Raw genomic sequence first — 27,067 nt, 5'->3', positions numbered from 1 at the left:
TTCCAAAACTGTTCTTTATAAGGAGAGAGAGACTGTGCATTAAGTTTGTAAATGCCATTTTCTGCTTGTAGATCAGATCTGCCCTTCTGATGTTATATTAGGTATTGTGGGTCAAAGACCATGCTCAGAGTACATCCAGAAAATGCAGAAATTTAATCAAGCCAAGACTTTTTTAAAGTTTGAGATTTTTGCCTTCGCCAAAATATCAAAAATCTTATTTAGCAAATGACGCGCAAAGCCAGCAGTAGCTTCTCATTGCTGTGTGGGTGGTTCAGGCCCCTGCCCGTCTGCTCTCTCAGCCCTGTGCTGGTTACCATGAGATTCTTGCTCTTCTTGGAAGGGCGGCCTCACCTCTTTTCAAAATCCTTGGCTCCAGGCCTTGTTCATCTAATTTCCTCTACCTGTCTGTTCCCACTGGACCTGTTTCCTCATCCTGCAGGTCTCTGTCTCAGCTTCAATGTCATCTCCTCCAGGAAGCCCTCACGATAGTGCCTCACACAGCTTTGTGAAGTTGTGTTTGCTGGTATTTTCTCTCACAAGGCTCCTTAATAGCAGGGGTGTCCCCAGTGCCTGGCCCAGAGCACACATCCTGTTCATTAGTGGGTGAGTGATCTGTGGGCACCTCTGCCCATATTGACATCTGGTCCCATCAGCGAGTCCCTTTTCCTTCCCAGCCTCCAGCTTCCACACCCCTCTCTGTTCCCCTGCTCTGGGCAGTTTCCTTCTGACTCAGACTTTCCTCTTCCAGCTCTCCTTCCCCTCCCAGACAAACCATTCGGATGCTCTGCTTTATTCCTCTCCCCTCCGGGAGTGCCTCTCTCTTGTAGGCCTCCTGTTCACTGGGTAGTTTTCTTTCCTGACTCAGCCTTAGCTCGTCCCTTCCACGGTTGTTGACTTCCACCCTGGCCGGAGCCAGCCTCCTCTCTGCTTGCCCAAGACTGTCTTCCTGGCTCTGTGGCAGCCCGTCTCCTGGCCACCAGAAATAGCCCTGGGTCAGCGGCAGCCCACACAGGCCCAGAACCTGGGGTCCAGCTCAGGAAGGGGTATGTGAGTGCGGTTGGGGAGGGTAAGCCACTCACTCTCTGCCTGGCCTCCTTTCCCTCCTTGCCCAGAAGGCATCTGTGTGCCAAGATAAACCATACTAACAATCCCAGCCAGAAACCCAGCTTCTGGGGAAGTCAGGCAAGTGAAACTGGCAACATGAGAAATAGAAATAATCCTTTGTGGTTGGTGAAATAATGTACTCCACCCCACCTGCCACAAAGATAGCCATGTCATGATCCCCAGAACCCACGAATGGGTCACCTTACCTGGCAAAGGGACTTGGCAGGTGTGATTAAGTGAAGGATTTTGAGATGGGGAGACTCTTCTGGATTGTTTGGGTGGGCTGGTGTGACCGCCGGAGTCTTCATAAGAAGGAAACAGGTGGTCAGAGAGAGAGTGAGAGATGCTATGCCATTGAAGATGGAGGAAGGGACCACACGCCTGGGAATGTAGGCAGCTTCTGGAAGCTGGAAAGGGTAGGGGAACCGATTTTCCCCTAGAGCTCCAGAAGGCATGCAGCCCTGTGGGCCGACTTTAGACTTCTGAACTTGAGAACTACAGGTAATAAATCTGTGTCATTATAAGCCACCGAGTCAGTGGTCACCTGTTACAGCAGCCCTAGGTAGTTAGGCAGCTTCATGCGGAGTTCAGGTTTAATCTGGATGCAAGGGGAAGCCATCTGTGGAGCTGATGGAGGAGAATGATGCAGTTTAGAGGATCCCACTGGCTGCTGTACGGGGAATTGGTTGTTGGGGGACAAGAGTGGGAGGAAATGGGGGCCCTGGTTATGATTGCTTGCATAGGTCGGAGGCCACACTGATACTAAGGATGTACAGATGACTGTGCATGTCCCAGGGTGGAATGGACACACACCTGATCTGACCTGGGGGGCAGGAACGAGAGCGTCTAGGAGATCCCCATGTTCCTGGGGGTGGGGAGTGCCGAGGGGGAAGGATTTGGCAGAGCACAGAGCAGTGTGTGCAGTCAGGGATGGGGACAGAGGAGCTAGCCAAGGTGGGTTGGAAGGTTGTGGTCTCCAGGAGGAGTTCTGGTGGTCCAGAAGGTCATACGTGGCATAGATGTGACGAGTGAGAGTCCCCTGAAATTGAATGCCGTTCAGTGTACTTGGGCCATGGGAGAATTCTGTAAATTGTGCATTTTAGGATTGGGTAGGGGTGAAGCTTGGTGTATGTTGTAGTGGCAGAGCCCACACTTGGCCATTTGAGGGTCCTGCTTGAACTGCAGTTTGGGAGCTGGGAGCTGGGGGATGTATCTGTTGCTGAATAACAGATTTCCCCAGACCTAGCAGCTTAAGATAACAGTGGACATTTGCTGTCTCCACAGGTTCTCTGGGTCAGGGGTCCAGGGGTAGCCTCACTGGGTGGTTCTGGCTCAGGGTCTCATGGGGGTACAGTCATCTTTTAAGGCTTGACTGAGGCTGGAGGATCTGCTTCCAGCAGCACATGGTTGGCAGTTGGTGCTGGTGATTGGTGATGTCTCCCCATGAGGGCTTCCCTAGAGGGCTCACTGAGTGTCCTCATGACGTGGCTGTCATGTTTGCCCACAATGGATGATCCAAGAAAGGGCAAGACAAGCCACCATATTTACTCAGAAATGGTATTTACTCTGTCATTTCTGCAATACCCTGTTCCGTAAGGGAGGGGACTCCACAGGGCATGCATGAGGGTTCTGCTTTCTCCACATTCTTGCCAACACCTGTTATCACCTGACTTTGTGATTATAGCCATCCCACTGGGTGTGAAGTAATATCTCACTGTGGTTTTGGTTTGCAGTTCCCTGATGACTAAGGATGTTAATCAACATTGTATGGCTGTTTGCCTATCTTCTTGCCCCTTTTTAAATTGGTTTTTTTTTTTTTTATTGAGTTCTAAGAGCTCTTTATATGCTCTGGTTACAAAGCCCTTGTCGGATTTTTTATTTGCAGATATTTTATCCCATTCTGTGGGGTGTCCCTTCACTTTCTTGGTAGTATCTTTTGGAGCACAAAAGTTTATTTTAATGACGTCTGGTTCCTCTTTTTTCTTTTGCTGCTCATCACAGTTAAGAATCCATTGCCAAATATAGGGTCATAAAGTGTTAACCCCTATGTTTCCTTCTAAGAACATTTATAGTTTTAGTTCTGTGTTTAGATCTTTGGTCCTTTTGAATTAATTTTTGTATATGGCATGAAGTAGGGTCCAGTTTCATTTTTTTGCATGTAGCTATCTTGTTTCCCAGCCCCATTTGTTAAAAAGGTTATTTTTTTCCCACTGAACAGTCTTGAGAACCCTTTAAGGAATCAATCAGGTTTCTATCAGCTTCCACTGATCAGTAGATGCCTGTTGTTAGGCCTGTCTTGATTATAGTTTTATAGTAAGTTTTGAAATTAGGAAGTGCGCATGCTCCAAATTTGGTTTTCTTTTTCAAGACTGTTTTGGCTCTACTGGATCCCTTGAGTTTCCAAATGAATTTTGGAATTAGCTCCTCAATTTCTGCACAACAACCAGCGAGGATTCTGATAGAGAGAGTACATTGAATCTGTAGTCAGACTGGGGCTGGCACTTTTCAGTCCTCTTTGCGTATATTAACTGATTAAATTCTCACAACAGCCCTATGAGGTAGGCCCTACTTTTGTTCCCATTTTACAGACGAGGAAACTAAGGCCTGCAGAGGTTGAGCAGAGTGCCAAAAGTCACACAACTGACCACATTCATCACTAAGTGCTAAGCCACCTGTCTGCTGCTGCTGGTTTTCTGTGGCCGGGCCTCCCTGGAGGGGCGGGGTGCTCTGACCCTCTCCCCCGGCTGGTGGGCTGAGTCCTTGGCAGGTGCCGCAGCTACTCCACATGCCTTGTGTTCCAGGCAGCTGGTCAAGGTCGTGTACTCCCCCACGGATTCTGCCAAGCTGAAAGGGAGCTCCAAGATGGACGTGAATGAGGAGGCTGAGGCTTTGATTGTCAAGTCCCCACAGAAGCAGCAGAAGCCGTCCTTGTTTAGGGTGCTATACAAGACCTTCGGGCCCTACTTCCTCATGAGCTTCTTGTTCAAGGCCCTCCACGACCTGATGATGTTTGCTGGCCCAGAGATCTTAAAGTAAGACTCCCACTTCCTCCCTGTCAGCTGGTAACTCTTTGTGGCCTTGACCTTTCACTTGTGACCACTCCCTGGGTCACACCTCCCTTGTGGCATGTCCCAGTGGGCTTACAGCCAAGTCTTGCCATCTTTACGTGCTTTACCCAGTGCTTTGCTTTAATACCACCTTTATTAAGGCATTGAGGCCACTTCGGGTGCTAGAAACCTACCAGGCGGCTCCCCTGAAGGCAAATGAGGAAGATAGAGATTGTTTTGAGAAACTAAGAGTCAGGAAATGCACCAGATCGCATGCAGACTGGAACTTGAAAACAGAAAGTCTGAAAGGAGGCCCCGTCACCTCCTCTGTGTCTCTGGGGCACCGTGTTCCTTCTCATTCCCTCCCTACTTCTGTCTCTTATGATCCATATTTGGTCACCTGTGGGTGACCCCCTGGTGAAGGGACAGAGCAGTCAGGGTGAGGATCCTAAGGCAGAGCCACCCTGTGGTGAGTGACGTGCGCCATCCACCCAGTCGGGTCCCGCGGGAGGGCTGAAGGAGTAATGGCCGCCTCGTCCGGCTCGGAGACGGTCGGAATGCCGCAGCCACAGGAGTTTTCCCTGTGCGTGCGTCACGGTTGCGTCATTCTGTCCTTAATCCCTCGCAGATTGCTCATCAACTTCGTGAGTGATAAGAAGGCCCCAGCCTGGCAGGGTTACTTCTACACGGCGCTACTGTTCATCAGTGCCTGCCTCCAGACCCTCGTGTTGCACCAGTATTTCCACATCTGCTTCGTCAGCGGCATGAGAATCAAGACCGCCATCATCGGGGCCGTGTATCGGAAGGTGGGTCGTAGGCCCGTGGGCTGACGCTGACACCTGCTGCAGCCTCAGAATCTGCAGGTTCTTGGCTGTGTCACCCACGGTCCACCGTGGGGGGTTCAAGCCCAGCTTCTGAAGCAGTAGCATGAGGGTGGCCTCAGCGACTGCAGATGGCAAGGTTTGACCATCAGGCGTTAGACTCAGCAGAGCTGATTTCAAGGGTGGGAGTGTAAGCTGTCCATGAGTGCCCGTGTCACTGTGGGTAATTGAATTTCTTAGGTAGCACTTGATTTGGGGAAATCCCCAGTCTGCTAGTACTACTCTGAGCATGCACTAACCCTCTGAATTGAGCAGGCTGTACTTTCCGCGGTGATAGAGTACTCACCAGGCATTTACGCACATCCAGCTTTAGAGGATGTGGATTACCTTCTCTGGCCCTTCATCTATTAGCCTCTGGGGCAACGATGTTACTTTGGCTCATGGGTTGGGAAGAGATGATAATAGCAGATAGTCAAGAAAGATGGACTAGTTCATTGCTTCCCAGCCCTTTCTGCAAGTGAGACTCATCTGTAGAGCTCCAGAACCTTCTGATGCCCAGACTGTAACCCTGACCAACTAAATCAGGGTGTCTGAGGGTGGCAACCTGGGTGCCAGTATGTTTTTTAACTCCCCAGGTAAAACCATGTTTGAGAATCAGGGTGATTTTGTCCCTCCCTCCAGGGGCTGCTTGGCAGTGTCTGGAAGCATTTTTGGTTGTCATAACGGGGACATCTAGGGGGGAGAGGCCAGGGGTGTTGCTGATCACCCTAAAGTGTGCAGGATGGCCCCACAAAGAATTATCCAGCTTCAAATGTCAGTGATGCCAAGATGGGGAAGCCCTGGCCAGACCTTGGTCTTTTAGTGTGATCTGGAGACCATTAGCAACACTTAGGAGCTTATTAGAAATGCAGAATTTCAGGCTCCACTCCAGTCTTCATAACTGCATCATGTAACGAATTCCCCAAGTGATGTGTGTGCATGCTAAAGTATGTAAAGCCCCGGGTTAGGCAACCCCTGAGGCCCCTTCCATACTGAAGAGCTCAAGATGGAGAGGCAAACAGGGCCCTTGATCAAAGCCAAGACTTTGTGTTGAGACACATGAGCTGGGAAGGCAGATAAGCAGTTAGGGGAGGAGAAAAGAGCAGTGGCCTGTCCATTCTTGAGTTGTCTCCTTCCTCCACACGGGTCTGGAGGGGAGGGCTCAGGGCTCTTGCCTGCCACACTCACCTTCTTTCCTTCTGCCCCACAGGCCCTGGTGATCACCAATTCAGCCCGAAAATCCTCCACTGTTGGGGAGATCGTCAACCTCATGTCTGTGGACGCCCAGCGGTTCATGGATCTGGCCACGTACATTAACATGATCTGGTCAGCCCCTCTGCAAGTCATCCTTGCTCTCTACCTCCTGTGGCTGGTGTGTGTTTGACTTTGTTCCTTTTGCACATAAGGAGGGATGTCCACTGTGGGCTGTGGGATGTGGGGGTGGGTGTTGATGATAAGAATCTCTCTTGCTCACTAGTAATTTCTTGCTGTCATTCACATTTCATTTTGTGGCCTGATAACCAGTTCCTGGATATTTTATCCCTTTCCTCACTTGTTGGGTTTATAATTTGGTTACATGGTATCTATTTGCCTTTGTCTTCTTGACAATGTATGCAATTTAACTAACGAGCCTTTAACATATACACCACATTTCTCCCACTGTATCCTCCCAAATGCTAACCAAACTCATTTATTCACTAGTTTTGAGTTATGTTGGTCAAATCTCTCTCAGTTGCAAGGGGTAGAGGTCCATGTTACCTTAGTCTAAACAAATAAAAGTAATTTTATGGGTGCATGGAACTGAAAAGTCCATTCTTGCTTCAGGCAGGGGTGGATCTAGGAGTTCAAGCAGTGCTGTATGGTTTCAGTCTTACTCTTTCATCTTTTGTTGGCATTATTTCCTGTGTTTTGACTTCATTCTCAATAGGATTTCCCCATGGTTTCCATAGCTTTGGGCTTATTTCATCTTTACAGATATTGGTGCCAGAGAAAAAAAGAGTACTGCATTCCTTTTTGCTTCAGCCAGAGCCCCAGGGAGCACTATGATTGACCTGGCACAGTCCTGTTCATATCCCCGAACCAATCACTGTCAAGCAAGAGGCATAGTTCTCTGATTGGTCAGCCTTGGTCACTGTACCCTCTCCCACTGGAGAAGGGTGGAGGTGTGATTGACAGCACCCCCACAGGGGAGGCGCAGTTTGCAAAATAACAAGGTGATGAGCAACAGTGCTCACAGCCTGACATGCTTTAATCTTTCCCACCTTGAGCCTTTGCATGTGCCTCTCCTTCCACCAGGAATTCCTGTCCCTCTTACCTCTCTACAGATGAAAGCCCACCTATCTTGAAGTCTTTGACAAATACCACTTCTGTTCATTTTTTCCCCCTCAGTTAGATGGACTTCTTTTGTGAATACCAGTAACTCTAGCATAGGAACTTATCTGATTTTTACCTTCCAGAGTAGGTTTTTGTATGCTCGGCATACCACCCCGTCCTTCCCTGGTAACATGTTAGTTATGGACACAGCATCTTACTGTTGTGTCCTGTGAGTGCGGTCCCACCAGGACCTGGAGCATGAGAGGTACACAGCAAATTATCCTTTGATGGAAGGTGGTTTGCCTTTTTTGTGTGTATTTACAGAGCAGAAGATGAGTGATTGTAAGTCATTTTTAATAAGGACAGTTAGAAAATAAATGCCAGAATTTAAATATTAAAAAATTTTTTTAAAGTCTTGTCAGGCAGACATTCTTGGGGTATCTCCTTCCCCAGAAAACACTGCCATGGGTAAAAAATCTTTGGAACACTCCTTATAGAATTACCTTCAGGGCTGGCTTATGAACCATTAAGAAAACCGCTTTGTTTTAGACGAGGGTTGCTGAACACATTGCTGACGCTTGGGGCTGGATATTTCTTTGTTGTTGGGGGCTGTCCTGTGCTTTTTAAGATGTATAGCAGCATACTTGGCTTCTTCTTGCTAGGTTCCTATGACAATGCTCCCTTCTCCCCATTTGTCAACCGAGATGTCCCTGAGGGAAAATTCCTCCCTGTTTGGGAACCACTGGTGCGGCCTCAAAACAGGATCCCTCCATTTGCCCATCAAAACATGGTATAGGACAGTGGCTGACTGTGTGCCCTGGAATCAGATGGCCTGAGTGCAAATCCCACCACTTCCATTATTCTGTGACCTTGTTACTTAATGTCCCCAAGCTTCAAAGTCCTCCTCTGTAAATTGGGGAAGATGATGGTATTTGCTGTCGTAGGGACGTTGGGACAACTGAGTGAATTAATGCATGTAGTGTTCATAGAACAGTGCACAGTACATAGAGATGCTCAACAGCTTTTAGTTGCTACTATTTTCTGTCAGAGTTGATTCTGAATGCTTTAGATTGTTGTAGAAATCATCTTCATTCTCAAAGTTGGGTTAATCTTCACTGGGCAGAGATGCATCACAGAAATCATTTGGAGCAATAGCAGGTTTTGGTAATTGGGACTGAGCCCTCACAGGTGACCATGGAAGGAACTAACTCCTGTTTTTCTGAATGCCTAGTGGGGGGGGGAAAAGTCATATTACCCTATAGTTCCATGTGTGTGTTTGACCTAAGTAAATGTACACCCGGCCAACTTCCAAACTGTCGTCATTTGTAGGAGTTAAAAGATGTAGATCTGTATGTTGCCTTGGCCTCCTAACCTCTCTGAGGCTAGTTTCCTTATCTGCAGATGAGATAATAGAACATGTCTACAGCCTTTTATCTACGAATCCCCAAATCCAAAAGCTCTGAAAAAATGAAAGTCTTTCTTAACTCATTTGGTAGCAGAACGTAACCTGTGACATATTTATTATCTCGATTACCCCTCTCGGTGTGAATATGCCTATTTTACTGCTGCACAGTCAGTGCCTTTGATAATGGGGTGTTGGGCCAGGTCCCAGTCAGGGGAAAGGCAATATATGGGCATATACGCCTGTGTCAGGGTCCCCAAGGCCACACCATGGCTCGCTAGGAGGACTCACGGCTCCAACTTATTATATAGCACGGTTAGCAAAGGGTTCAGGGAGCAGATTTTATGGAAAACCAGGTCCTCTCCCAGCACTATTCCCCTAATTTCCCAACAATGAGTTGTGACAGCATATATGAAATGTTGCCAGGCAGGGAAGCATGGTTGAGACCCCACGCCGAGCGGTTTTAGTGGTTGCTGGTCACATAGGTAGCCTCTGCCTGATGCCAAACTTCCAGACTCCAGCAGGAACAGGGGTGTTCAGCATAAACTATATTGTTTGTGCACAGTTTCGGCACAGCAAGACACTCATCAATTACAAGAGTTGTGAGGACCCTCCCCAAATCCAAGCTCCTAGATGCTGGCCAAGGGCCATATTTGTAAGCTGGCCTTCAAACAAGATCAGCTTTTAGGCCTGTTAACTGTTTTCTGCTCAACACCTTATTTCCTTTTTCTTTTCCCAAGTTCTAATTTGCAAAACTTATCTGGCCTCCAAGGTTTTGGATTAGGGATTGTGGACATGCATATTCATCCAGGGACCTTGGAAGATGCTCAGGAATAAACCTGAAAATCCTCAACAGCCAGTAGCTGATAACAGTAATGCAGCTGGCCCGAGAGAGGAGGCGTGGGGTGGCTCAGCCCAGGGAAGCTCTGTGTTAAGACCTCTGTTCTCTTTCCTTCCTTAGAACCTGGGCCCCTCAGTCCTGGCTGGAGTGGCTGTCATGGTCCTCATGGTTCCTGTAAATGCTGTGATGGCCATGAAGACCAAGACCTACCAGGTGGGTGTTTGTGTCCACAGCACTGCAGGCTGGGTGCCTCCAGCACAGGCCCTGGGGGTTCAGCCTCACCTGCCGTCGGTGTCCTGAGGAGCTCTGACGCATGTGGATGCCTGGGCTCTGTTCTTTGGATGGGTGGGGCCTCGGAAGATTTTAAAGCTTCCCCAGGTGGTGATCACAGTGGGGAAGGTTCCTCAAGGTTGAGAGCTCCTGAAATAGACCTATTGAGCCAGTGACTGAAATCCAGTCTCTGAGCTTCTGAGAGATTCCAAAATTCCCATAGAATGTATTCATTTGTGTGAGTGGTTTCAAGAGTTGAGTAGAAATTATGCAATTCTCTTCTTATTACCTTATGTTAGATGCAGTGTTCAGCTCCTTATTTTCAGGGAGTTTTTGTACTTTTTAAGTTTTGAAGTATCCAAGCAACAGAGTGAATGAATGCCTTCTCATTATAAATCTGTTCAAATAATACCAAAGTATATAGATTAAAGGGGACGTGCCCTTCCTATTCTTGGGTGAATAGGAAGAATAGAACCCCTGTGAACACACTGAAGCAAATCCTTCTAGAAGTTCCTGTGTGTTTATGTAGAGATCTGATTATATAATTAGGCTTGTGTGCAGGTGTTTTTTTTTGTGGTATTACCATATATATTTTTACACAAATGGGCCTTTTTGTTGACCGATTTTATCGTTTGGCATTTTCCTGTGGCATGCCATGTAGTCTGACTTCATTCTCTTGAACTGGTGCCTAATGGTTCATGACAGATGGGCCAGGGTTTATTTCTCTGCTCTCCTGTTGGTGGTGGTTTTTAATATGCATTTGAGATTTCAGATGAAACCACTTGGCTGCACTGATGATGCCATAGGGGAGATGCATTCCAGGACAGGCACCTGTAGGAATGAGGGAGGGCCCATGATAGGCAGGGGAGTGGATGGAGGATGGCCAAAAGAAGGGGGCCTCATTCCAGCCCCATCACCTTTCATCCTCGCGATGTGTCAGTTTTCCTGAGCAGCCCACGTCTGAAACAGCTTCAGTTGCTGGCTTTGACCTCACACTGCTTAAAGTGTCCTCATCTGTGACCCTAGCCCTTACTGAAAGGGTTCTTGTGAGCATTAAATGACTCAATACACGTAAAATGCTTATCAAAGTGCCTCATGTATGGAAGATTCTGGATAGTATTCATATTTAACAGCTGTATATTGTGGGCACCCAGTGGTTGGAACCAATGCTCGCTGGTGTCGAAACATTTCAGTATTTTAATAACCATGCACTGGCTGAAAATCAATAAAGAAAATAAGAAAATGAAGGGGAAAATCCCAACATCATCTCTTTTGTGTTTAGGTCATCAGAGTAGGCCTGTGCCCCTTCTTCCCTGGACACCTGAAGGGTTTTTCTTGCCTCTATCCTCAGTTCCAAATTTAATAGATTTCCCTATGTCTAGTTTAACGTGATTCAGAGCAGGTTTTTCTCTTTGATAAAAGAGTCCTTTGGAGCACTCTCAGGGTCAAGGACAGGGTTCCTAGAGATTGCAGAGCCAGCTCTCCCACCCCCAGGGAGGCCTCTTTTTAATAGATGGGGATGTTGAGTGATGGTCGGATGCCAGGAACAGAAGTGAGCGGGCCAGTGAGATTTGGCATTGATCGTCCTTCCCCTTGAAGGTGGCTCACATGAAGAGCAAAGACAATCGGATTAAGCTGATGAATGAAATTCTCAACGGGATCAAAGTGCTAAAGCTTTACGCCTGGGAGCTGGCATTCACAGACAAGGTGCTGGCCATCAGGCAGGAGGAACTGAAGGTACTGAAGAAATCTGCCTACCTGGCAGCCGTGGGGACCTTCACCTGGGTCTGCACACCTTTCCTGGTGAGTGACGCCAAAGTTACCCTGGTCTGTATCATTTTATGTTCTGTTGTGTTTTCGTACCTAAATGTTTTTGGAAGATGACTATTTTTGTTTTCATACCTAAATATTTTTGAAAGGTCACTCCTTTTAAAGACTGCCACTCCCCTTCCTTTATTTTATTCAGAGACTCTGGTAGCTTCCAGCCCAGGGATACTCAAAGTAGCCAGTTCAGGAATTGCTTATTACAAGTTCGTTAGGAAGCAAGGAGCTGGCGCTGGGATGTTAACCAGCCCTCCCTGTTTCCCTCACTGAGAAAGCTTTGCTAGGAAAAAAACCAGAACTAAGCTGTATGCTTGGGGCCATAGTTGAGCTACATTATGGTGTCACCTCTTTGCTGCCAACTGGCCCGTTGACCACATTTCAGGGGGTCAGTTCCAGACCCACTCTAAAATTTACTCATTATTCCCTCTGTTGTCTACACTAGAATGTCAGTGCTGGGAAGGCAGGATTTTTGTCTTTTTGGTTCACTGCTGTGTCCTTAGTACTTAAAACAGTGCCTAGTAGGTGCTCAACAAACATCTTTTGTTCATCGTAAAAGAAAAAAAATTCAAACCATAGAGGAAGTTATAAAATGAAAAGTATGTTATTTTTCCTTCCATCTGTCCTATGCTCCAAAGAGACCATGAGTGTATCTTTTCAGAAAAAAAATGTTCATGCATGTGGATAGGTAAAAACATAATTTCTAACATATTTAAATGAAGTCATACTATACAGTGTTCTAGATCTTGTTTTGTACATAATGTATAACCTCTCAATTCCTGCATTTAGATGTGCTTCATCTGTCTTAATGAAGTTGTTCAGGACATGGATGTGCCATAGCTGGCTGAACTCATCTCCTTTTGCTGGATTTTTATTAGAATGTTCCCTGTTGTCTGCTTTTCTGATTCATGTTGCCCTGAATGTTCCAATATATATGGCTTGGAGTACCTCAATGGATAGCATTGGCTGACCAACTTTGAAAAGTTTAAAGACAACAGTGTGAGTTACTGTTTTCCAAAGGTGGCCCCCAACCAGGAGAGCATATAGCGCTGAACTATGGAAACCCTTTATGCATGGCTGAAAGCTAAGAATGGTTAATGTTAACTTCAGATCGGTCCCATGTTTGTTTTTTCCTTCTGTCTTTGTACCTTAACAATGTCATTATTTTCTTAATGTGCTGATAATGACTGTTTATGTCGGCCAATATATATTCTTAGGGGAAGTTTCTATGAACTCCAGTTAGCAGTTTCTGTAAACAGGAAAGGTTCTGTGAGACTGCCATCTGCTTCATGACAGCTAAGTTGCAGGTGGAATATTTGAGGAAACTCCTGCCTTTCCAGTGTTTGTCAAAGTGTGTTCCTTCTGACCCTGGATTTTCCTGGGCTCAGCTTAATGTCTCCCAGAGTCTGAACCCACATGCAAAAGCATTATGGTGGAAAACTGTGATCTCCAACCTGAGCTAGTTACAATGCAGCTCGCTGGGCCCTACCCAGAGTTTCAGAGCCAGGAGGTGCAGGTGAGGCTTGAACATTTGCAGTTCTGACCCCATTCACCAGGCACTAGTGCTGCTGTGGGTTCAGGGTACATGCTTTGAGAACTACTGGAGGGGCCCTCACTCCTCAGTGTGGCCCATGGACCAAGCAGCATTGATAGCCATCACCCCATTGGGAATGCAGACTCTCAGGCCTCCATGCCAGACCAGCAGAAGCAGAATCTGAAGTTTAGCAGGTGGTTCATGTGCCTGTGAATGTTTGAGAAATACTGACAAAAAGTAGGAGTAGGCAGCCTTTTTCTGTAAAGGGGCAACTAGTAAGTACTGTAGGCATTCTGAGCCATACGGTCTCCTAACTATTCATCTCTGCCAGTGTAGTCACAGATAATATGTAAATGAATGAATGGGTGTGGCTGTGTTCCCATAAGGTTTCATATAATCTTCATGTGTCCTAAAATAATATTTTGATCTTTTCCCCATCATTTAAGAATGTAAAATCCATTCTAAGCCCATGGGCCAGACATAAAATAGGTGTGGACCCATGGGCCAGTTTGCCGACCCCTGGCTTTTAGGAATGGATTGGTCTCCTGCGGGTCAGATGCCTGGTCACCATCATTCCGCCTCCCTGCCTCTAGGATTTTGCCTGTGACACACGAAGGGGTTAGGGGTGTGTCAGGCTGTCACATGGAGGCCCCTGCCCTTCCCTGCGTGGGGCCCACACCAGATTGTGTCGTGGTGCTCTCTCCTACAAGCGATGCTCAAGCAGCCCTCCAGGTGATCACTGCCAACTGGCTGGAGTTGGCACAAGAAGGGACATCTCTTAGCTGTTCTGGGATTCCGAGTTCCCTGAGAACGCTTCCGGCTCACACGCCAGCATTCCAGCCAGGAAGGTCCCACCTTCTAATTCTTTCCATTATCCAGTCTCCCCAGCTTTCCCCAGGTCTCTGATGACTCTGATTTTTAAAAGTAAAAATAATAAAAGACCAGATGGCAGTTATTTGGGGTGTTCTTTTTATTATGTTTCTTTAAACTGTTAGTCTCCACCTGTTTATAACTGTTAAATAGTCTCTTCTGTGTATGTGATACATTTTATTTTAAAAATAGAAAGTAATGCCTTTCTCCTGGTAAAAATAGTTTAAGCTGAACCAGAGGTTCCACAGCAGGATTCCCAAACCTCAGCATGCTTGACATTTGGGACCTGGGAATTCTTTGTTTCTTTACTGGGCAGGGGGAGGTGCTGGCCTGTGCACTGTGGGGGCTTGTGCAGCAGTACTAGCTGCTACCCACTAAATGCCATGTGGCACCACTCCCACCACCTCTCTAGTTGTGACGGTCAAAAACATCTCCAAACATTGCTGCATGTCCCTCCAGTTGAGAACCACTGGTCTGCAGTTAAAGGCCTGCTCAGACCTGTCACCTAGCTTCTCTCCCCAGACTAGCTTCTTTAGTGTATTTCCAGAGAGAACCTCCACATATACCAGCCTAATAGTGCCTAGATGTAATATATGTATTTAAACTTATATATCTCCTTTATTCACTTCTTTACATACTAATGTAAAAAAAATCATACAGAAATCCAAGGTGTTTTAAATTCCTTTTTTTAAAATTTTTCTATAGGCAAAGGTCTGTACCCAGAGGGAGCACGTGATCAGGTTTAATCCCTGGGTTGTATTACACCTGGCATGGTGGACATTTTTCCCCTAACCTTCTGCTCTGCACATTGGATCCTCCAACCAAACCTATGGTTTCTAGCTCGTCACTAGGATGTGCTGGCTGGCCCTGAACTTACCATCTCCTGCCCTGCTCTCCAGGAGGAAGCCGTGGCAGGAAGTGCTTATGGCAAGGACTGGCTTTTCTTGTCCTTGAATTTGCCACTCAGTTTTGGGGTGGGAAGGGAAGAGCAGGCCTTAGGTTTCCAGAGATGGGCTTTGTTGAGCTCTTTGCCATGAAACAGATGGGCCTGGTGTCTGTTGGGGACCTCAGCCCTGGCTGAAACACCGAGGCCTCTGACTACATTAGGATAAAATATGTGGCCTTAGGTTCCCTTGGAAGGTGTCGGTATGTTCTTTCCACTGGTGAATTCCTGTGCTTCAAGGGTGATGAGGTGTTTACCCAGTGGTAGGTGTGATGGAAGACAGGCCTGGGAGGCCAGACAAGAGTGGGGCCACCATTTGGCAGGATTGATGGGACTATTTTTCTGGAACACAGAGCCTGGCATTTATCATGTCCACTTAATGCACTTCTCTAAAATGGCCCAGGCAGCTGCCAATATTTAGCATTTTCTGTCTTGGGAGATTTGCAGACTTCTTGCCTCCTTTATTAGGATAATCATCATTCTATGTTGTAATTGCCTGTTGTTTAGTTCTCTGCTGAACATACATGAACCTTGTCTTGTTTTGCTTATATCCCTAGAACGTAGGGGACTTGGCAAATGGCACATGCTCAGTAAGTGTATGTAGAGCAGTGACTGAATAAATGCATGAACAAAAGATTTGGATAAACTGTATCAGGACCTCTCTTGCAATTGGTAGAAGCTGGAATCATTGACTAGAGTGAAAAAAGAAAGTGAAAGAAGTCTGGGAAAGTGTTGTTTTTAAGTATGGCTGGGGTTTCAGGTATGGCTGGATCTAGATGCTCTAAAGATGATACTGGGAAATACTCCCTCTCTATCTCCCAGTTCTGCTTTCTCCATGGGGTTTCTTTGACAGACAGGTGTTCATCACAATTACAATGCATCCCATCATCTTAATAACCCTTGTGAAGAGAGATCCCATTAACCTGTTTTTCTATTAGTGCCTGCAAAGCTGTGAAATTGAGTCTCACTGGTTGTGGTTGGCCCCATGCTTATCCCAGAATCACTGGGGCCAAGGACATAGAATGTTTAGATGGGACAGACCTGGGTCAGGTGGCTTCTGGTGGAGCTCAGAGTGTGTGTGTGTGATTCGTCTGTGGCCGAAGCTCATAGACTTAGATTTGGAGAGGTTCTGTTCCTCAAAGGAAAACTGGGTGTCATTACCAGAAGCAGAGGGGTGGGAGCTAGGGCGACAGAAAAGCCAGATGTCCATATACAGAGACGTTGGGTGTCTTAGGGGTTGAGTTGTTTGCTGTATTTCTGCGTGGTGGCACTAATAGCACAGAGCGAGATGCTTGGTCTTCATTGTTTGGGGACTTTTCCATCCCTGACCCACACCTGTTACAAGGCCAAGGCCCACCCACTGACCTGCCTGCAGCCCCAGTCCTGGTGCTGACCTCACACCCTTCTGAACACTCCCTGACGGAGAGAGCCTGGTTAATGCCTGTTTCTCTCTAGACCATGGGTGTCTAGACAGCCAAGCCTGCCTCACTCCCCAGCACACAATGCAAGTACACAGTAGAGAGGTGCTCAACTGGTAACTGACAGGTGATTAAATAAGCACCACTTCCTGGAGAAGCCAGGACTGTGGATCTGAGCAGCCACATGATGTTGCTCCCTCTCTGTGCATGCTCTGTGTTGAGCAGTCCCATTGGTTACCCAAGGAAGCTGGCATATTCTGGTGGGGAGATGCCTGAGCCCTGGCTGTCTCCACTGCTGAAGAGACCCCTCTGAGTGTATGCTGTTCTGCCCTTGGACAAATGCACCCACCGACCTGTCTGTCCGTCCATCTGTCCACCCACCCGCAAGGGTTTACTGAGTATATACCATTATCCAGGCCTCTCCTAGGCAACAAGGATAGAGTGGTGACTACCGCAGACCAGAATCCTTACCCTCAAGGAGTGTTCACTCATTCTAGTTGGGAAAGACAGACGATAAACAGCAGGCATAATGAATACATCAAGTCATATGCTAGACATGTCATAAGTGCTGTGGGAAAACGATTCAGGTCAGACGATAGGGAGGACTTGGGGTTTTGAATAGGATGAGTAAAGGCCCTACTGAGAAGGACCTGGTGGCAGGTCCCACTGTGGAGGGGGAAGAATGAGCCAGAGACCCTGAAGCAGGACTGTGCCCCACCATGGAGGAGCCCAGCAGGATGGGAACAGAGGGAGTGAGGGGCAGTGTGGGAGGCGAGGAGGCCAGACAAGTTATGAAGGGATGTTTACACATCACGTGGGTGCTGGGGTGCAAGTCAAGGCTTTGGCTTCTGTACTAAGGACAAGAGACTTGACTGCAGAGAGCTGTGGCTTTTGTTGTTGTTATTATTTAGATATAATTCACCATTTTAAAGTCTACAACCCAGGGGCATTTAAATATCCACAAAGTTTTGAAACCATCAGCACTGTGTAATTCCATGACGTGCTCCTCACCCCAGAAGGAAACTACCCTCACTGGCAGTCGTTTGCCACATTCCCCTCTGCCCCTGCAAACTGCCTTTCTGTCTCTGTAGATTTGCCTATTCTGGACGGTTCCTAGAAGCAAAATCATATTCTGTGTGGCCTCTTGTGTCTGCTCTGCCTTCTTTCCACTTAGCATCATGTTTTCTGAGTTACCCACGTTGCAGCAGGTACTGCTGCTTCGTTCCTTTATATGGCAGAATGCTGTTCCTGTGTGTGAACCTATGTAGGGAGTTCTGCATAGGAGGCCAGGGTGTCAGCTTGCCCGTTAGTGTCAGAGCCAGAGCAGGAACCAGCTCTGCTTCCCACACCCTTGCTCTTGCGACCTAGTCAGTAGAGGACCCTGAAATACACTGGACCATGGCCACCCAGAGGCAGGGCTGCTCAGTCTCCTGACTTCTCAGCAGGCCAGGCAGTTTATTTCCCCCAGGAGAGCCTTTAATGGCTTTACTAGCCCAGGGCTGACATGAGGTGGGGACTTTTGTCCTTTTGCTGGGTCCACCGTTTTCCAAATTGCTCCTGATAGCAGGTACCAGCAGATCTTACTGGATGGCTGTTAATCAGCCTCCTGGCAACACCTGGGGCTGCCCTGGTCCCGCAGTGCGGGGAGGGGGCCTATCCACCTGCTGATCTTCCACCTCCCTCCTGGATTTCTCAAGGGGTCCTTCTTCCTGACAAGGGAGGTGAGGGGCTGCTGTCCCAAACAACCAAACCCAAATTCTGGTTGGCTGGGAGCCTGGGTAGTAAAATCCTGGGGACCACCACAGGGCTTAGAGGCAAGCCTGACTGTGAGGAAAGATGAGGGCTCCGGAGAGCTGTGGGCTGTTTATTTTCCTTTTAAAAAAAAAATCAGTGTTCCTTCCTTGGGGTGATAAAACCACGTACTCTGAGCCAGAAGGAACTGTAAGTGGTGCCATTAAATCTCCACCTCCATGCCCATTTCACAGATGAGTCTGCTGAGGCTCCGGGACAGTAGGTAACTTGCCCAAGGTCTTGCTTAGTTTTCCCGTGTGCCTGGGATTGTGCTAGGCACAGAGGACACAGTCATGTGCAAAACCTAGTCCCCGCCTTTGTGGAGGTTCTGTTCCAGTGCGGAAATAGATAGTAAGTACATATAATATGACAATAAAAGGTGGCGATCAGTGCTGTGAAGAGAAATAAACCAGGAGAAAAGAGTGGAGAGCAATAGCAGAGCTGTGTGGGAGCAGTAGGCAGCCTCTCTGAAGGGCAAGGGGGGTAACCAGGCCACCACACGGATGGGAAGGTGTTCCAGGCAGAGGAAACTGCAGGAGCGACGGCTTGGAGGTGGGATTATGCTTGGTGTTGTCGAGGAATTCCAAGAACACGGGTCCAGTGTGCCCCAGAGGAAGTTGGTGGGAGAGGCTCCTGGTCACTCATCTGTCCAGTGCGCGCTCTGAGTGTTGAGTGAGTACCCGCTATGTGCTGGACACCGCCCTCAGTGGTCAGTCATGGGCCATTGCTGCTCCCGTGGGGAGGCCCTGAATGTATGCCGGGGGGCATGTATCTGCTCCTACAGCTGGGACTGAGACTCAGAGACACAGGTCAGTGCTGGGCGCTCTGCTTACAGGTGGCCCTGTCCACGTTCGCTGTCTACGTGACCATTGACAAGAACAACATCCTGGATGCCCAGAAGGCCTTCGTGTCCTTGGCCTTGTTCAACATCCTTCGCTTCCCCCTGAATATTCTCCCCATGGTCATCAGCAGCATCGTGCAGGTACTGGCGGGGCTGGGGGGCTCAGGGAGGGGATTCTCTGGGAAACCGAAGCAAAAGGGCATGAAAATCACCATCCATGCAGCTCCCTCCACGTGACCCTTCCTACTGTGTGTGGGGGGCTCGGTGAGGCCCAGGCCAGCGACTTTCGTGCATTTTTGGTCATGCCCCAAAGAAGTACATTTTACCTCTTGACAGGGAAGTCTCACTTGAAATATCTGAAACAAATGTTGAATGCAACAAGGCTTTCTCGTGCTCCGTGAGACTCTGAAATATTTATCTTGCTCTATTTTGATCTGATCAGTTCCACCCTGCCTTATCTTATCCTCTTTTTTTAAAAAACTGCATCTCTTGACCCACAAACTTGAGTTCACCATCCACTAATTGGCCTTGACCCACCATTTGAAAAGCCCAGCCTCGACCCCCTGTAATTCCTAAAATTGTAGGTGACTGTGAGAAGAAGCTGCTCTATCACACACACACTCCTACACTGTTGAAGCTCCTGCCATTTTCTGCTGGGACTATTTCTCTCTAGCAAAGCACACATTTTTGTGGAAAACCCCATTTTCAGCCCCAGATCAGCCATAAGATTTGATTGTACAGCTCTGGTTGTGGGCTTTCTTTTAAAATATATACAAATAAGCCATTTTTTGTTATGGAAAATTTCAGATGTACACGAAAGTAGAGAATAATATAATAATGAACTTCTGTGTACCTATCACCCAGATTCAACATTTTGCCAACCTTGCTTCATCTTATCCTTCTCTCTCCCCGCCACACTGTCCCCCCTGCATTCCTTTCTTCCTTTGCTGAAGAATTTTATAGCAAATCCCAGATCTATTGACATTTTATCCTAAATGTTTGAGTGTGCATTTCTGTTTACATAATTATAACACCATTATCATACCCAACAATTAATAGTAATTTCTTAAAATAATGCCCAGTCCATATTAAAATGTTCTGGATTATCTCAGAAATACCTTTACAGTTGGGCCATTTGAACATAGGACCATTGTGGTTTTTTGTTTTTTAATTTATTTTTCTTGCGATATAATTGATCTATAACATTGTGTAAGTTTAAGGTGTACAATGTGTTGTTTTAATACACCGATGTATCACAGTATGATTAGGCCTGTAGCTTAGCTAACACCTCTGTCAAGTGATGTGGTTATCCTTTTCCGTTTTTGTAGTGGGAAGCATGAAGATCATAGCCCGACAGTATTGCTGACTACAGTCACTATGCTGTGATAAGACCTCTAGATCTTATTTCTCTCCATTTGCCGTTTGTACCCATAAATGGGACTTTTGCCTTTGCTTCTGAAGTCCCTTGTCATCTGGGAGAGTCCCCCTACCCTCCTTTTTAGTACCGGTTGTGGGCTTTTCAAGGAAAACAAAGGAGAGTCAAAACGTGTCTTAGCTTTTATTCTAAGGTGTTCGCTTGATATTAGCAAATGCAGCGCCCTCAGACGTAGGCAGGATGTGGGCCCTTCGCACTTGGAAAACCACTGAAAGTTAGCCTAGGTCTGTTGTGCAGAAATGCCTTTAAAAATAACTACTCCCTGTAATTACTGTCTGTGCAGGCAAGTGTTGCCCTCAAGCGCCTCAGGATCTTTCTGTCCCACGAGGAGCTGGATCCCAGCAGCATCGAGCGGCGGCCCGTCAGAGATGGTGTGTGCGTCGGGTCCTCTGCGCTGGGAGGCCTGCCCTTGGGTCTGGCTCTGCACTAGGGCTTTCTGCGAGGCCCCAGGGAGCAGGATGTGTGCAGAGTGGGGTGGACTTGCAGGGTCTTATCTCACACATCCCAGGGGATGACCATGCACTTTGGTTTTCCTGCTGCTTTCTGTCTGCAAGACGGCCGCTGGGTGAGACCTTCCGCTGCGGGTCAGGCTCCGGTGTTCTGGGCAGATGGGCAGGCAAAACAAGGTTGATGGGGACCTAGCAGCCTCCAGCATCTACTAGCTGTGTGACCTTGGGTGGGTCACTTCACCACTCTGAGCCTCAGGTTCTCCATCTAAATATTGGGAATGGAGGCTTTCTTTGGCAGGGAGTTAAATGGATTTTTATTGGTAGGTTTGTTTATTTGGTAGCTTATTAATTTATCCTTTCCCAGTCGGCTGCAGGAGCAGGATTCTTACTCATGGAGGTATCCAGGCACTTGGAGACCATGATAAATATTAACAGCAGTGACCACTGCCACTTACATGGTGCTTACTTGCTAAACACAGGATTGTGGTGGTCATTTCTTCTCTAGTGTAAAAAAATGATCTGTGGCATTTTTCATATGACGTGTCTATATATATATATATATATATATATATATATATATGTATGTATAATATATATACACTATGTGTATACTATATTATATGTATGTTATATATATAGTAAGCCCTCCTGTAGGGCTGGGCTCCTTAACCTTGTCTCTACTGATACCTGAGACCAGAGCATGCTTTGCTTGGGTGGGGCTGTCCTATGCATTATAGGATGTCGAACACCATCCCTGGCTCCTACCCTCTAGGTGCCAGCGCATCCACCCCGATTGTGACAGTCAAAAATGTTCTCAGGTGTTCTGTCCCTTGAGGGGCAGAGTTGCCCCCAGTTGGGAACCACTTGCTCACTGGCTGCTGAGATCTCCCCAGTGTGTGGTCGTCCAGTTTCTGCTGTCCTGAGGTCCCAGTCCCCCTGCCGCATGACCTGGTTATCATTTTCCTTTTTGTAGTGAGAAGTGTGAAGATCTTAGCAGTTTAGAAGTCTGTAATATACGATTGCTAACTGCAGTCACTATGCCGTGATAAGACCTCTAGGTCTTAAACAAACAAGTGATGCCATCTAAAGGAGGAGTGGAGGTTTCGAGCTACTGAAGTCGTTCCCAGCTCACCCCAGGTGCCACGCTGGAAAAGCCCTGGGTTCACAGTGCCGTCCGGGTCTCAGCCTTCCTGCCGTGGTGGCAGAGTTCCGGCCTTTGACGTCCTGGGGTGTTTACCCCACTCTCCTGGTGCCACATGGGCTGCCTTGGCAGCTTGTCAGGTCTCCAGCTTGTCTGACTCAAGTGGTTTTTCTTAGATTCCTTAAATAGCACCTTCAGTTCCTTTTCTTCTCTGTGGGGTGGGGGTGAGCGCAGAGGGAGGGGGTTGCGGTAGATTCACCAGCCAACTTCCTCTTGCTTTGGGTCATGAGCCTTTGATGCTTGGAGCAATTTATGTCTTTATTTGACAACTTAAAAACACCCCCATCTTATCTGTAAATGGTTTTAAGGTGGCTCATAGTTAAGAGTCAAAGACTGCTTTTGTTTAAGTGTGAGGCATGAAGGGCAAGTAAATGACTTCATAGGTGCTCGTAGCCTTGGAAACACAGGGAGCTGTTCATATAATACAGGCTTTGTCTTAAATACTCCCCCTCCCCTGAGCCGAGGCACACCACTGTCTGGCCCATAGCTGCTTTTTCCCAGTTTGTGGGGACTGGTGTCCTACCAGGGTTGGCCTGCTGCCCTGGAGCAGAGTGGCTGGGCTGGGCGCAGGGAGGGAGGAAGAGGATGCAGGGAGATTCCACTCTGGAATCCAGTTCTGGGGAAAGGACCCCGCAACCTGACGGAAAGAGGGTTGCCTGAGGTTGCTCCTCATTCCTCACTGACCTTAGCTTTTGCTCAGGCCTCGCAGTTGAACTGTCCGCGCCTCCCAAGATGGGGATGAGGGAGGCCCTGGAGCCTGGTGCAACCCGTGGGCCCACTGGCCTTTGTGAGATGGCAAGTGGCTGGCACAGCCTCCTGACTTTCAGGGCCGAACCCTCTTGCAGTTTCCTGCTGCTTTCAGGGTCTGAGGCCGCCTCCAAACAGCTGGTTAGGGTTTTTCTTTTGACACCGTGACTGCTGTAACCAGATACACCCAGGGCAAGTGTCTAGCATCTGGGGTCGAATTGCTTGATTAGCAGGAAAAAAATAAAGCCTCCTTGGACTGGGGCTTGGGCCTGTGACTCCATCTATGCTCATATGCTGTCTCTGGTGCTCCTTCAGGCGGAGGTACGAATAGCATCACTGTGAAGAATGCTACGTTCACATGGGCCAGGAGTGACCCTCCCGTGCTGAATGGGTGAGCCTGGCTGAGGGGAGGACCACAGGGCTCCCATCAGATGTGGGTTTGAATGCCAGCTGTGCTCCAGCACTGTGATTTTGAATAGGTTGCTTTGTCTTTTGGAGCCTCAGTTTACCCATCTGGGAAACAGATCAGTTACACCTGCTTGGGCTGTGGTGAGGAGCAGATGAGAGTGTGCCCAAAGGGTTCCCTTGGATTTTAAGTGAGAGAAACTTTGCACAGATAGGCTTAGGCAGCAAACGGAAATTTTGGGCTTGAGTAACTGAGAAGGATCACTTTCAGGTCCAGTGTGATCCAGGGGCTCACCGCCATCAAGACTCTCTCCATTTGTCTTTGTTCCGTTTCCCTGTGTGCTCCTGCCTTCTCAGGCTCATGATGGCAAATGGCCCCCATCAACTCCAGGGATACCTCCTCTCTTGTCAGGAGACGCCCCACCCTGCCTCTGACTGGCGCAGATCAGGTCATGTGTCCCCGCTGAGCCCACTGCTGTGCCAGGAGAGACTGAGCGCCCTGGTTGGCCAGGCCACAGCCAAGACTTTTGCTGTGCATTGGCAGGAGGCCTGGATCTGCTGGACGGAACTCCTGTTCGCTTGGATGTGCTATCAGGATGGAATTGTTCTTCTCCGTCCTCTCCACAGTCCCCAAGCTGCCTGGCTTACCCTCTCTGGCCATGTCCCCATCTGGCACCCAGTGTTTATCTTTCCAAAGCACATGGTGTCCAGGGAGTTAAACTGGTTCCCCAGGCAGCCTGTCAAGTGCCTGTCACTTCTTTCTGACTGGGACCCATGCTCAGTGGTGCTTTTAGGCCCTGTTACGGAGTCTCTAAAACACAGGGCCAGAAGGGACTCTATAGGGGCCACATTTATTCCCATGCCCCTAAACAGTTGCCCTCTTACTGGGTAGCCAAGTTACTGCTATATTTTATCTGAGGAGGCAGGGGGAGAGGAGCACAGGGGAACAGACTCACCAGAGAGAAAAATCTGTATACCACCTCCCTTGAAAATTATTGGTGGGATTGCATGTTCAGGAAGTTCTCCCTTATGTCTAACTTAACTCCTGCCTGCTTCAATTTTACCTTTCCTCTCCCATCCTGGTCCACAACTAAATAATCTACATCTGTGCCCACATCCTTCCCTCCATCCTTCCAGAGCCAAAGGCCACCTTGTTCTAGGAACCCTCCCCACCAAATCCTTTCTCCAACCAAACCTTTTCTCTCCTCAACCTATAAAAATATTCCATTTTCATCTGGACGATCACAGGGGCTGCCTCACAGGGCTTCCTGTTTGCACCCGGCCCCATAAGCCTGTGATGTCACAGCAGGTGCGCGAGAATTAAACAATGACAGCCAAGTCTAACGGCATTCCCACTTGTACGTGGACATGATGAGAGTAGCAGCTGAAAAGCACAGCCGGGCAGATATCCCCAGTGAGGCCCCAGCAGCCTTGCCTGCCCTGCCCTGGGGCGTGGAAAGCACCAGAGCTCTGACTTTGCTGTTGACAGTGGGAGCAGTGAGCAGCTATCCCATGGTCCCCTGACAGCCATTCTCACTAGCAGAACATTGAGCTAATTTGTACTCAGCTTACCGTTGTTTGCTTAGGTGATATCTGTAGAGATGCATTTCCAAAACTTCCAGAACTCAGATTGTCTCATGTCAGGCCCTGCTTCAGACCCCTCCTGGCTCCCAGCAGTGAAGCTCTAACATCTTAGCACAGGGTCTTTTGAGGTTCTCGGGCCTGGCCTCCTCCCTGCGGCCTCATCTTGTGTTATGGGCTCCCTGCTCACACCTGTTAGGTCACCCCCTCGGGTCTTTTCTCAAGCTGTTCACAAGCATCTGCCTGGTGCAGGCGTGCCCTTCCAGCAGAGGTCATTTTGAGCCGTCCTCTCCCGTAGGACACCCACACTGTGCCCCTAGACAGAGCTGCTGCCCCAACCCTGTCAGGCTCCCTTACCATGGCCCTTTCCCCAGGTGTCCGCTGCTCTGTTTTCTCAGCTGTGTTGGCCTCCCAGCACCTGTCCCCTGCTCATGGACAGCCCTCTGACACTGTTCCCTGGACTGTGCTGGGCAGTAGAAAGGCTGGGACCCAGCTTCCATCCCGTTCCACTCAGGGAAACCCAGCTGGAGTGGGCCAGGCCATCAGTTCAGGTGAGAGCGTGGCTGAGGCAGGGTGTGTTGTGTCGTTTCAGCATCACCTTCTCTGTTCCGGAAGGTTCCTTGGTGGCCGTGGTAGGCCAGGTGGGCTGTGGAAAGTCATCCCTGCTCTCTGCGCTCTTGGCTGAGATGGACAAGGTGGAGGGGCACGTGGCTATTAAGGTAGGATGAGGGCAGGGGCATTGGGGTTGCTGACGGCCTGAGAGGATGGGCAAATGCAGTGTTTTCTTCTCTGATGGTCCCAGTGCTTGAGAGGTCTCTCCTCCTGCTCTGTCTTTCTTATTCTTCCTGTTCTCCTCAGTGCCATCCTGCAAGGCAAGATTTGGTATAATTTATTTCCTGCTGTATCCCAACACCAAGAAAAGTGCTCAGTATACAGTAGGCACTCAGTATTTAGTAAGCACATGCATGCTCCTAGTTCCACTCGCCATCTCTCCCCACCTGTGTCCCTTGGTCTGCGTCTTGTGGTCTTTACGTATGAGTCTTTCTGGCTTGTTTGTTCTCTATCTGGTTCTCTCTGTGTATCTCTGTGTGTTTATCAATGTAACAAAACTTTAAAATGTTTTGATTTATGTCGTTGGAATATTTTCTTAGAGAATTCCTTTTAAGGGAACTGTTTGAATTCTGAGTGTTCGTTGAATTTCTAAGATGGAAGTCTTAAAAGGAAGACTGCAATTTTTACTGCTCTTAAACATGCAGTGTACTTTCAACTAAGTTGGAAGATTCCTTAAGAGAGAGTTGAAGATGCTGCTTACAGGACAAATGAGTCCCATTAGAAATCAAGAGCCTTGTTCAGCATTTAGCTCATTCCTCACAAAGGCCTTTTGCCAGGGGAGGAAACTTCCCTTCATGATTTGTGGACACCAGCGTTTCCTGGAATGTGGTCTGCAGCAAACTCACCTTGCTGGACGTTTGGGGAAGAAAGAGTCCTGGGCTCAGACAAGGGAAAAAAGCATTCTCTGATTCCTTCCCTCTTGGACGCTTGAAATAAACATTGAAAACAACCTATTTAACTTCGGCTAACTCAGCGTGGCCCACATATATTTGCTCGTTCCTCTTTTTGATCTGTGCCACAAGTGTTAGATTCCCAGAATTACTGTCTTTTTATAATCTACTTTTGGGGGTCCTGATTTCTGCCATCGTTTTTATTTTGGAGCAGAAGTCTTTCTCTGTTGTTCATATGATGTCCTTTAGCCTAGTAGGCATTAGTAGAAAGGTACATTACGATAGTTGGGTCCAAACTAATGACATTTAGCTGTTGATTTAAGAAATACTCTGTCCTTACTTTCAAGTACATGTTATAAAGTAAGATTAATGGGCAAATGTGAGCTAGGTTAATGGAAAAAAATTACAAATCATGGTAGGATCCACACTGCATTGTGTTTCCTTAACCCTGGGTTTTTACAACCGCAGCACTATTGACATTTTGGACCAGATAATTCTCTGCTGTTGGAGGGGCTGCCCTGCACATGACAGGGTGTTTAGCAGCAACTAAACATCCAGATGCCAGCAGCAGTCTTTAGTTGTGACAACCAAAAGTCTCTAGACACTGTCCAATGTCCCCTGAGGAAAAAATTGCTCCCAGTTGAGAACCACTGTTTTAAAGTAAAAAGAAATGCAGAAATGCTGGATCTGGA

The 27,067-nt window shown here is 47.9% G+C and overlaps 1 protein-coding gene across 6 annotated transcripts in view; it reads left to right on the top strand.

Moving 5' to 3' along the window:
- ABCC1 (ATP binding cassette subfamily C member 1 (ABCC1 blood group)) overlaps window positions 1-27,067 on the top strand; it is a 113,529-nt gene that overhangs the window by 51,400 nt on the left and 35,062 nt on the right. For 3 of the 6 annotated variants that reach the window (XM_036991949.2, XM_036991950.2, XM_073215528.1), the window contains 9 exons: window positions 3,906-4,136; window positions 4,780-4,957; window positions 6,222-6,383; window positions 9,688-9,780; window positions 11,437-11,640; window positions 18,999-19,196; window positions 20,774-20,861; window positions 23,203-23,278; window positions 25,466-25,592. In XM_036991949.2, the coding sequence (XP_036847844.2) occupies window positions 3,906-4,136; window positions 4,780-4,957; window positions 6,222-6,383; window positions 9,688-9,780; window positions 11,437-11,640; window positions 18,999-19,196; window positions 20,774-20,861; window positions 23,203-23,278; window positions 25,466-25,592 (1,357 nt within the window). The remainder of the gene's footprint in view (window positions 1-3,905; window positions 4,137-4,779; window positions 4,958-6,221; window positions 6,384-9,687; window positions 9,781-11,436; window positions 11,641-18,998; window positions 19,197-20,773; window positions 20,862-23,202; window positions 23,279-25,465; window positions 25,593-27,067) is intronic. The other 3 variants (XM_036991951.2, XM_073215529.1, XM_073215530.1) reach the window with 3 other exon arrangements.

Source organism: Manis javanica, chromosome 10, assembly GCF_040802235.1.
Source record: "Manis javanica isolate MJ-LG chromosome 10, MJ_LKY, whole genome shotgun sequence".
Lineage (NCBI taxonomy): Eukaryota > Metazoa > Chordata > Mammalia > Pholidota > Manidae > Manis > Manis javanica.
This window is presented reverse-complemented; position numbering and strand designations above follow the sequence as displayed.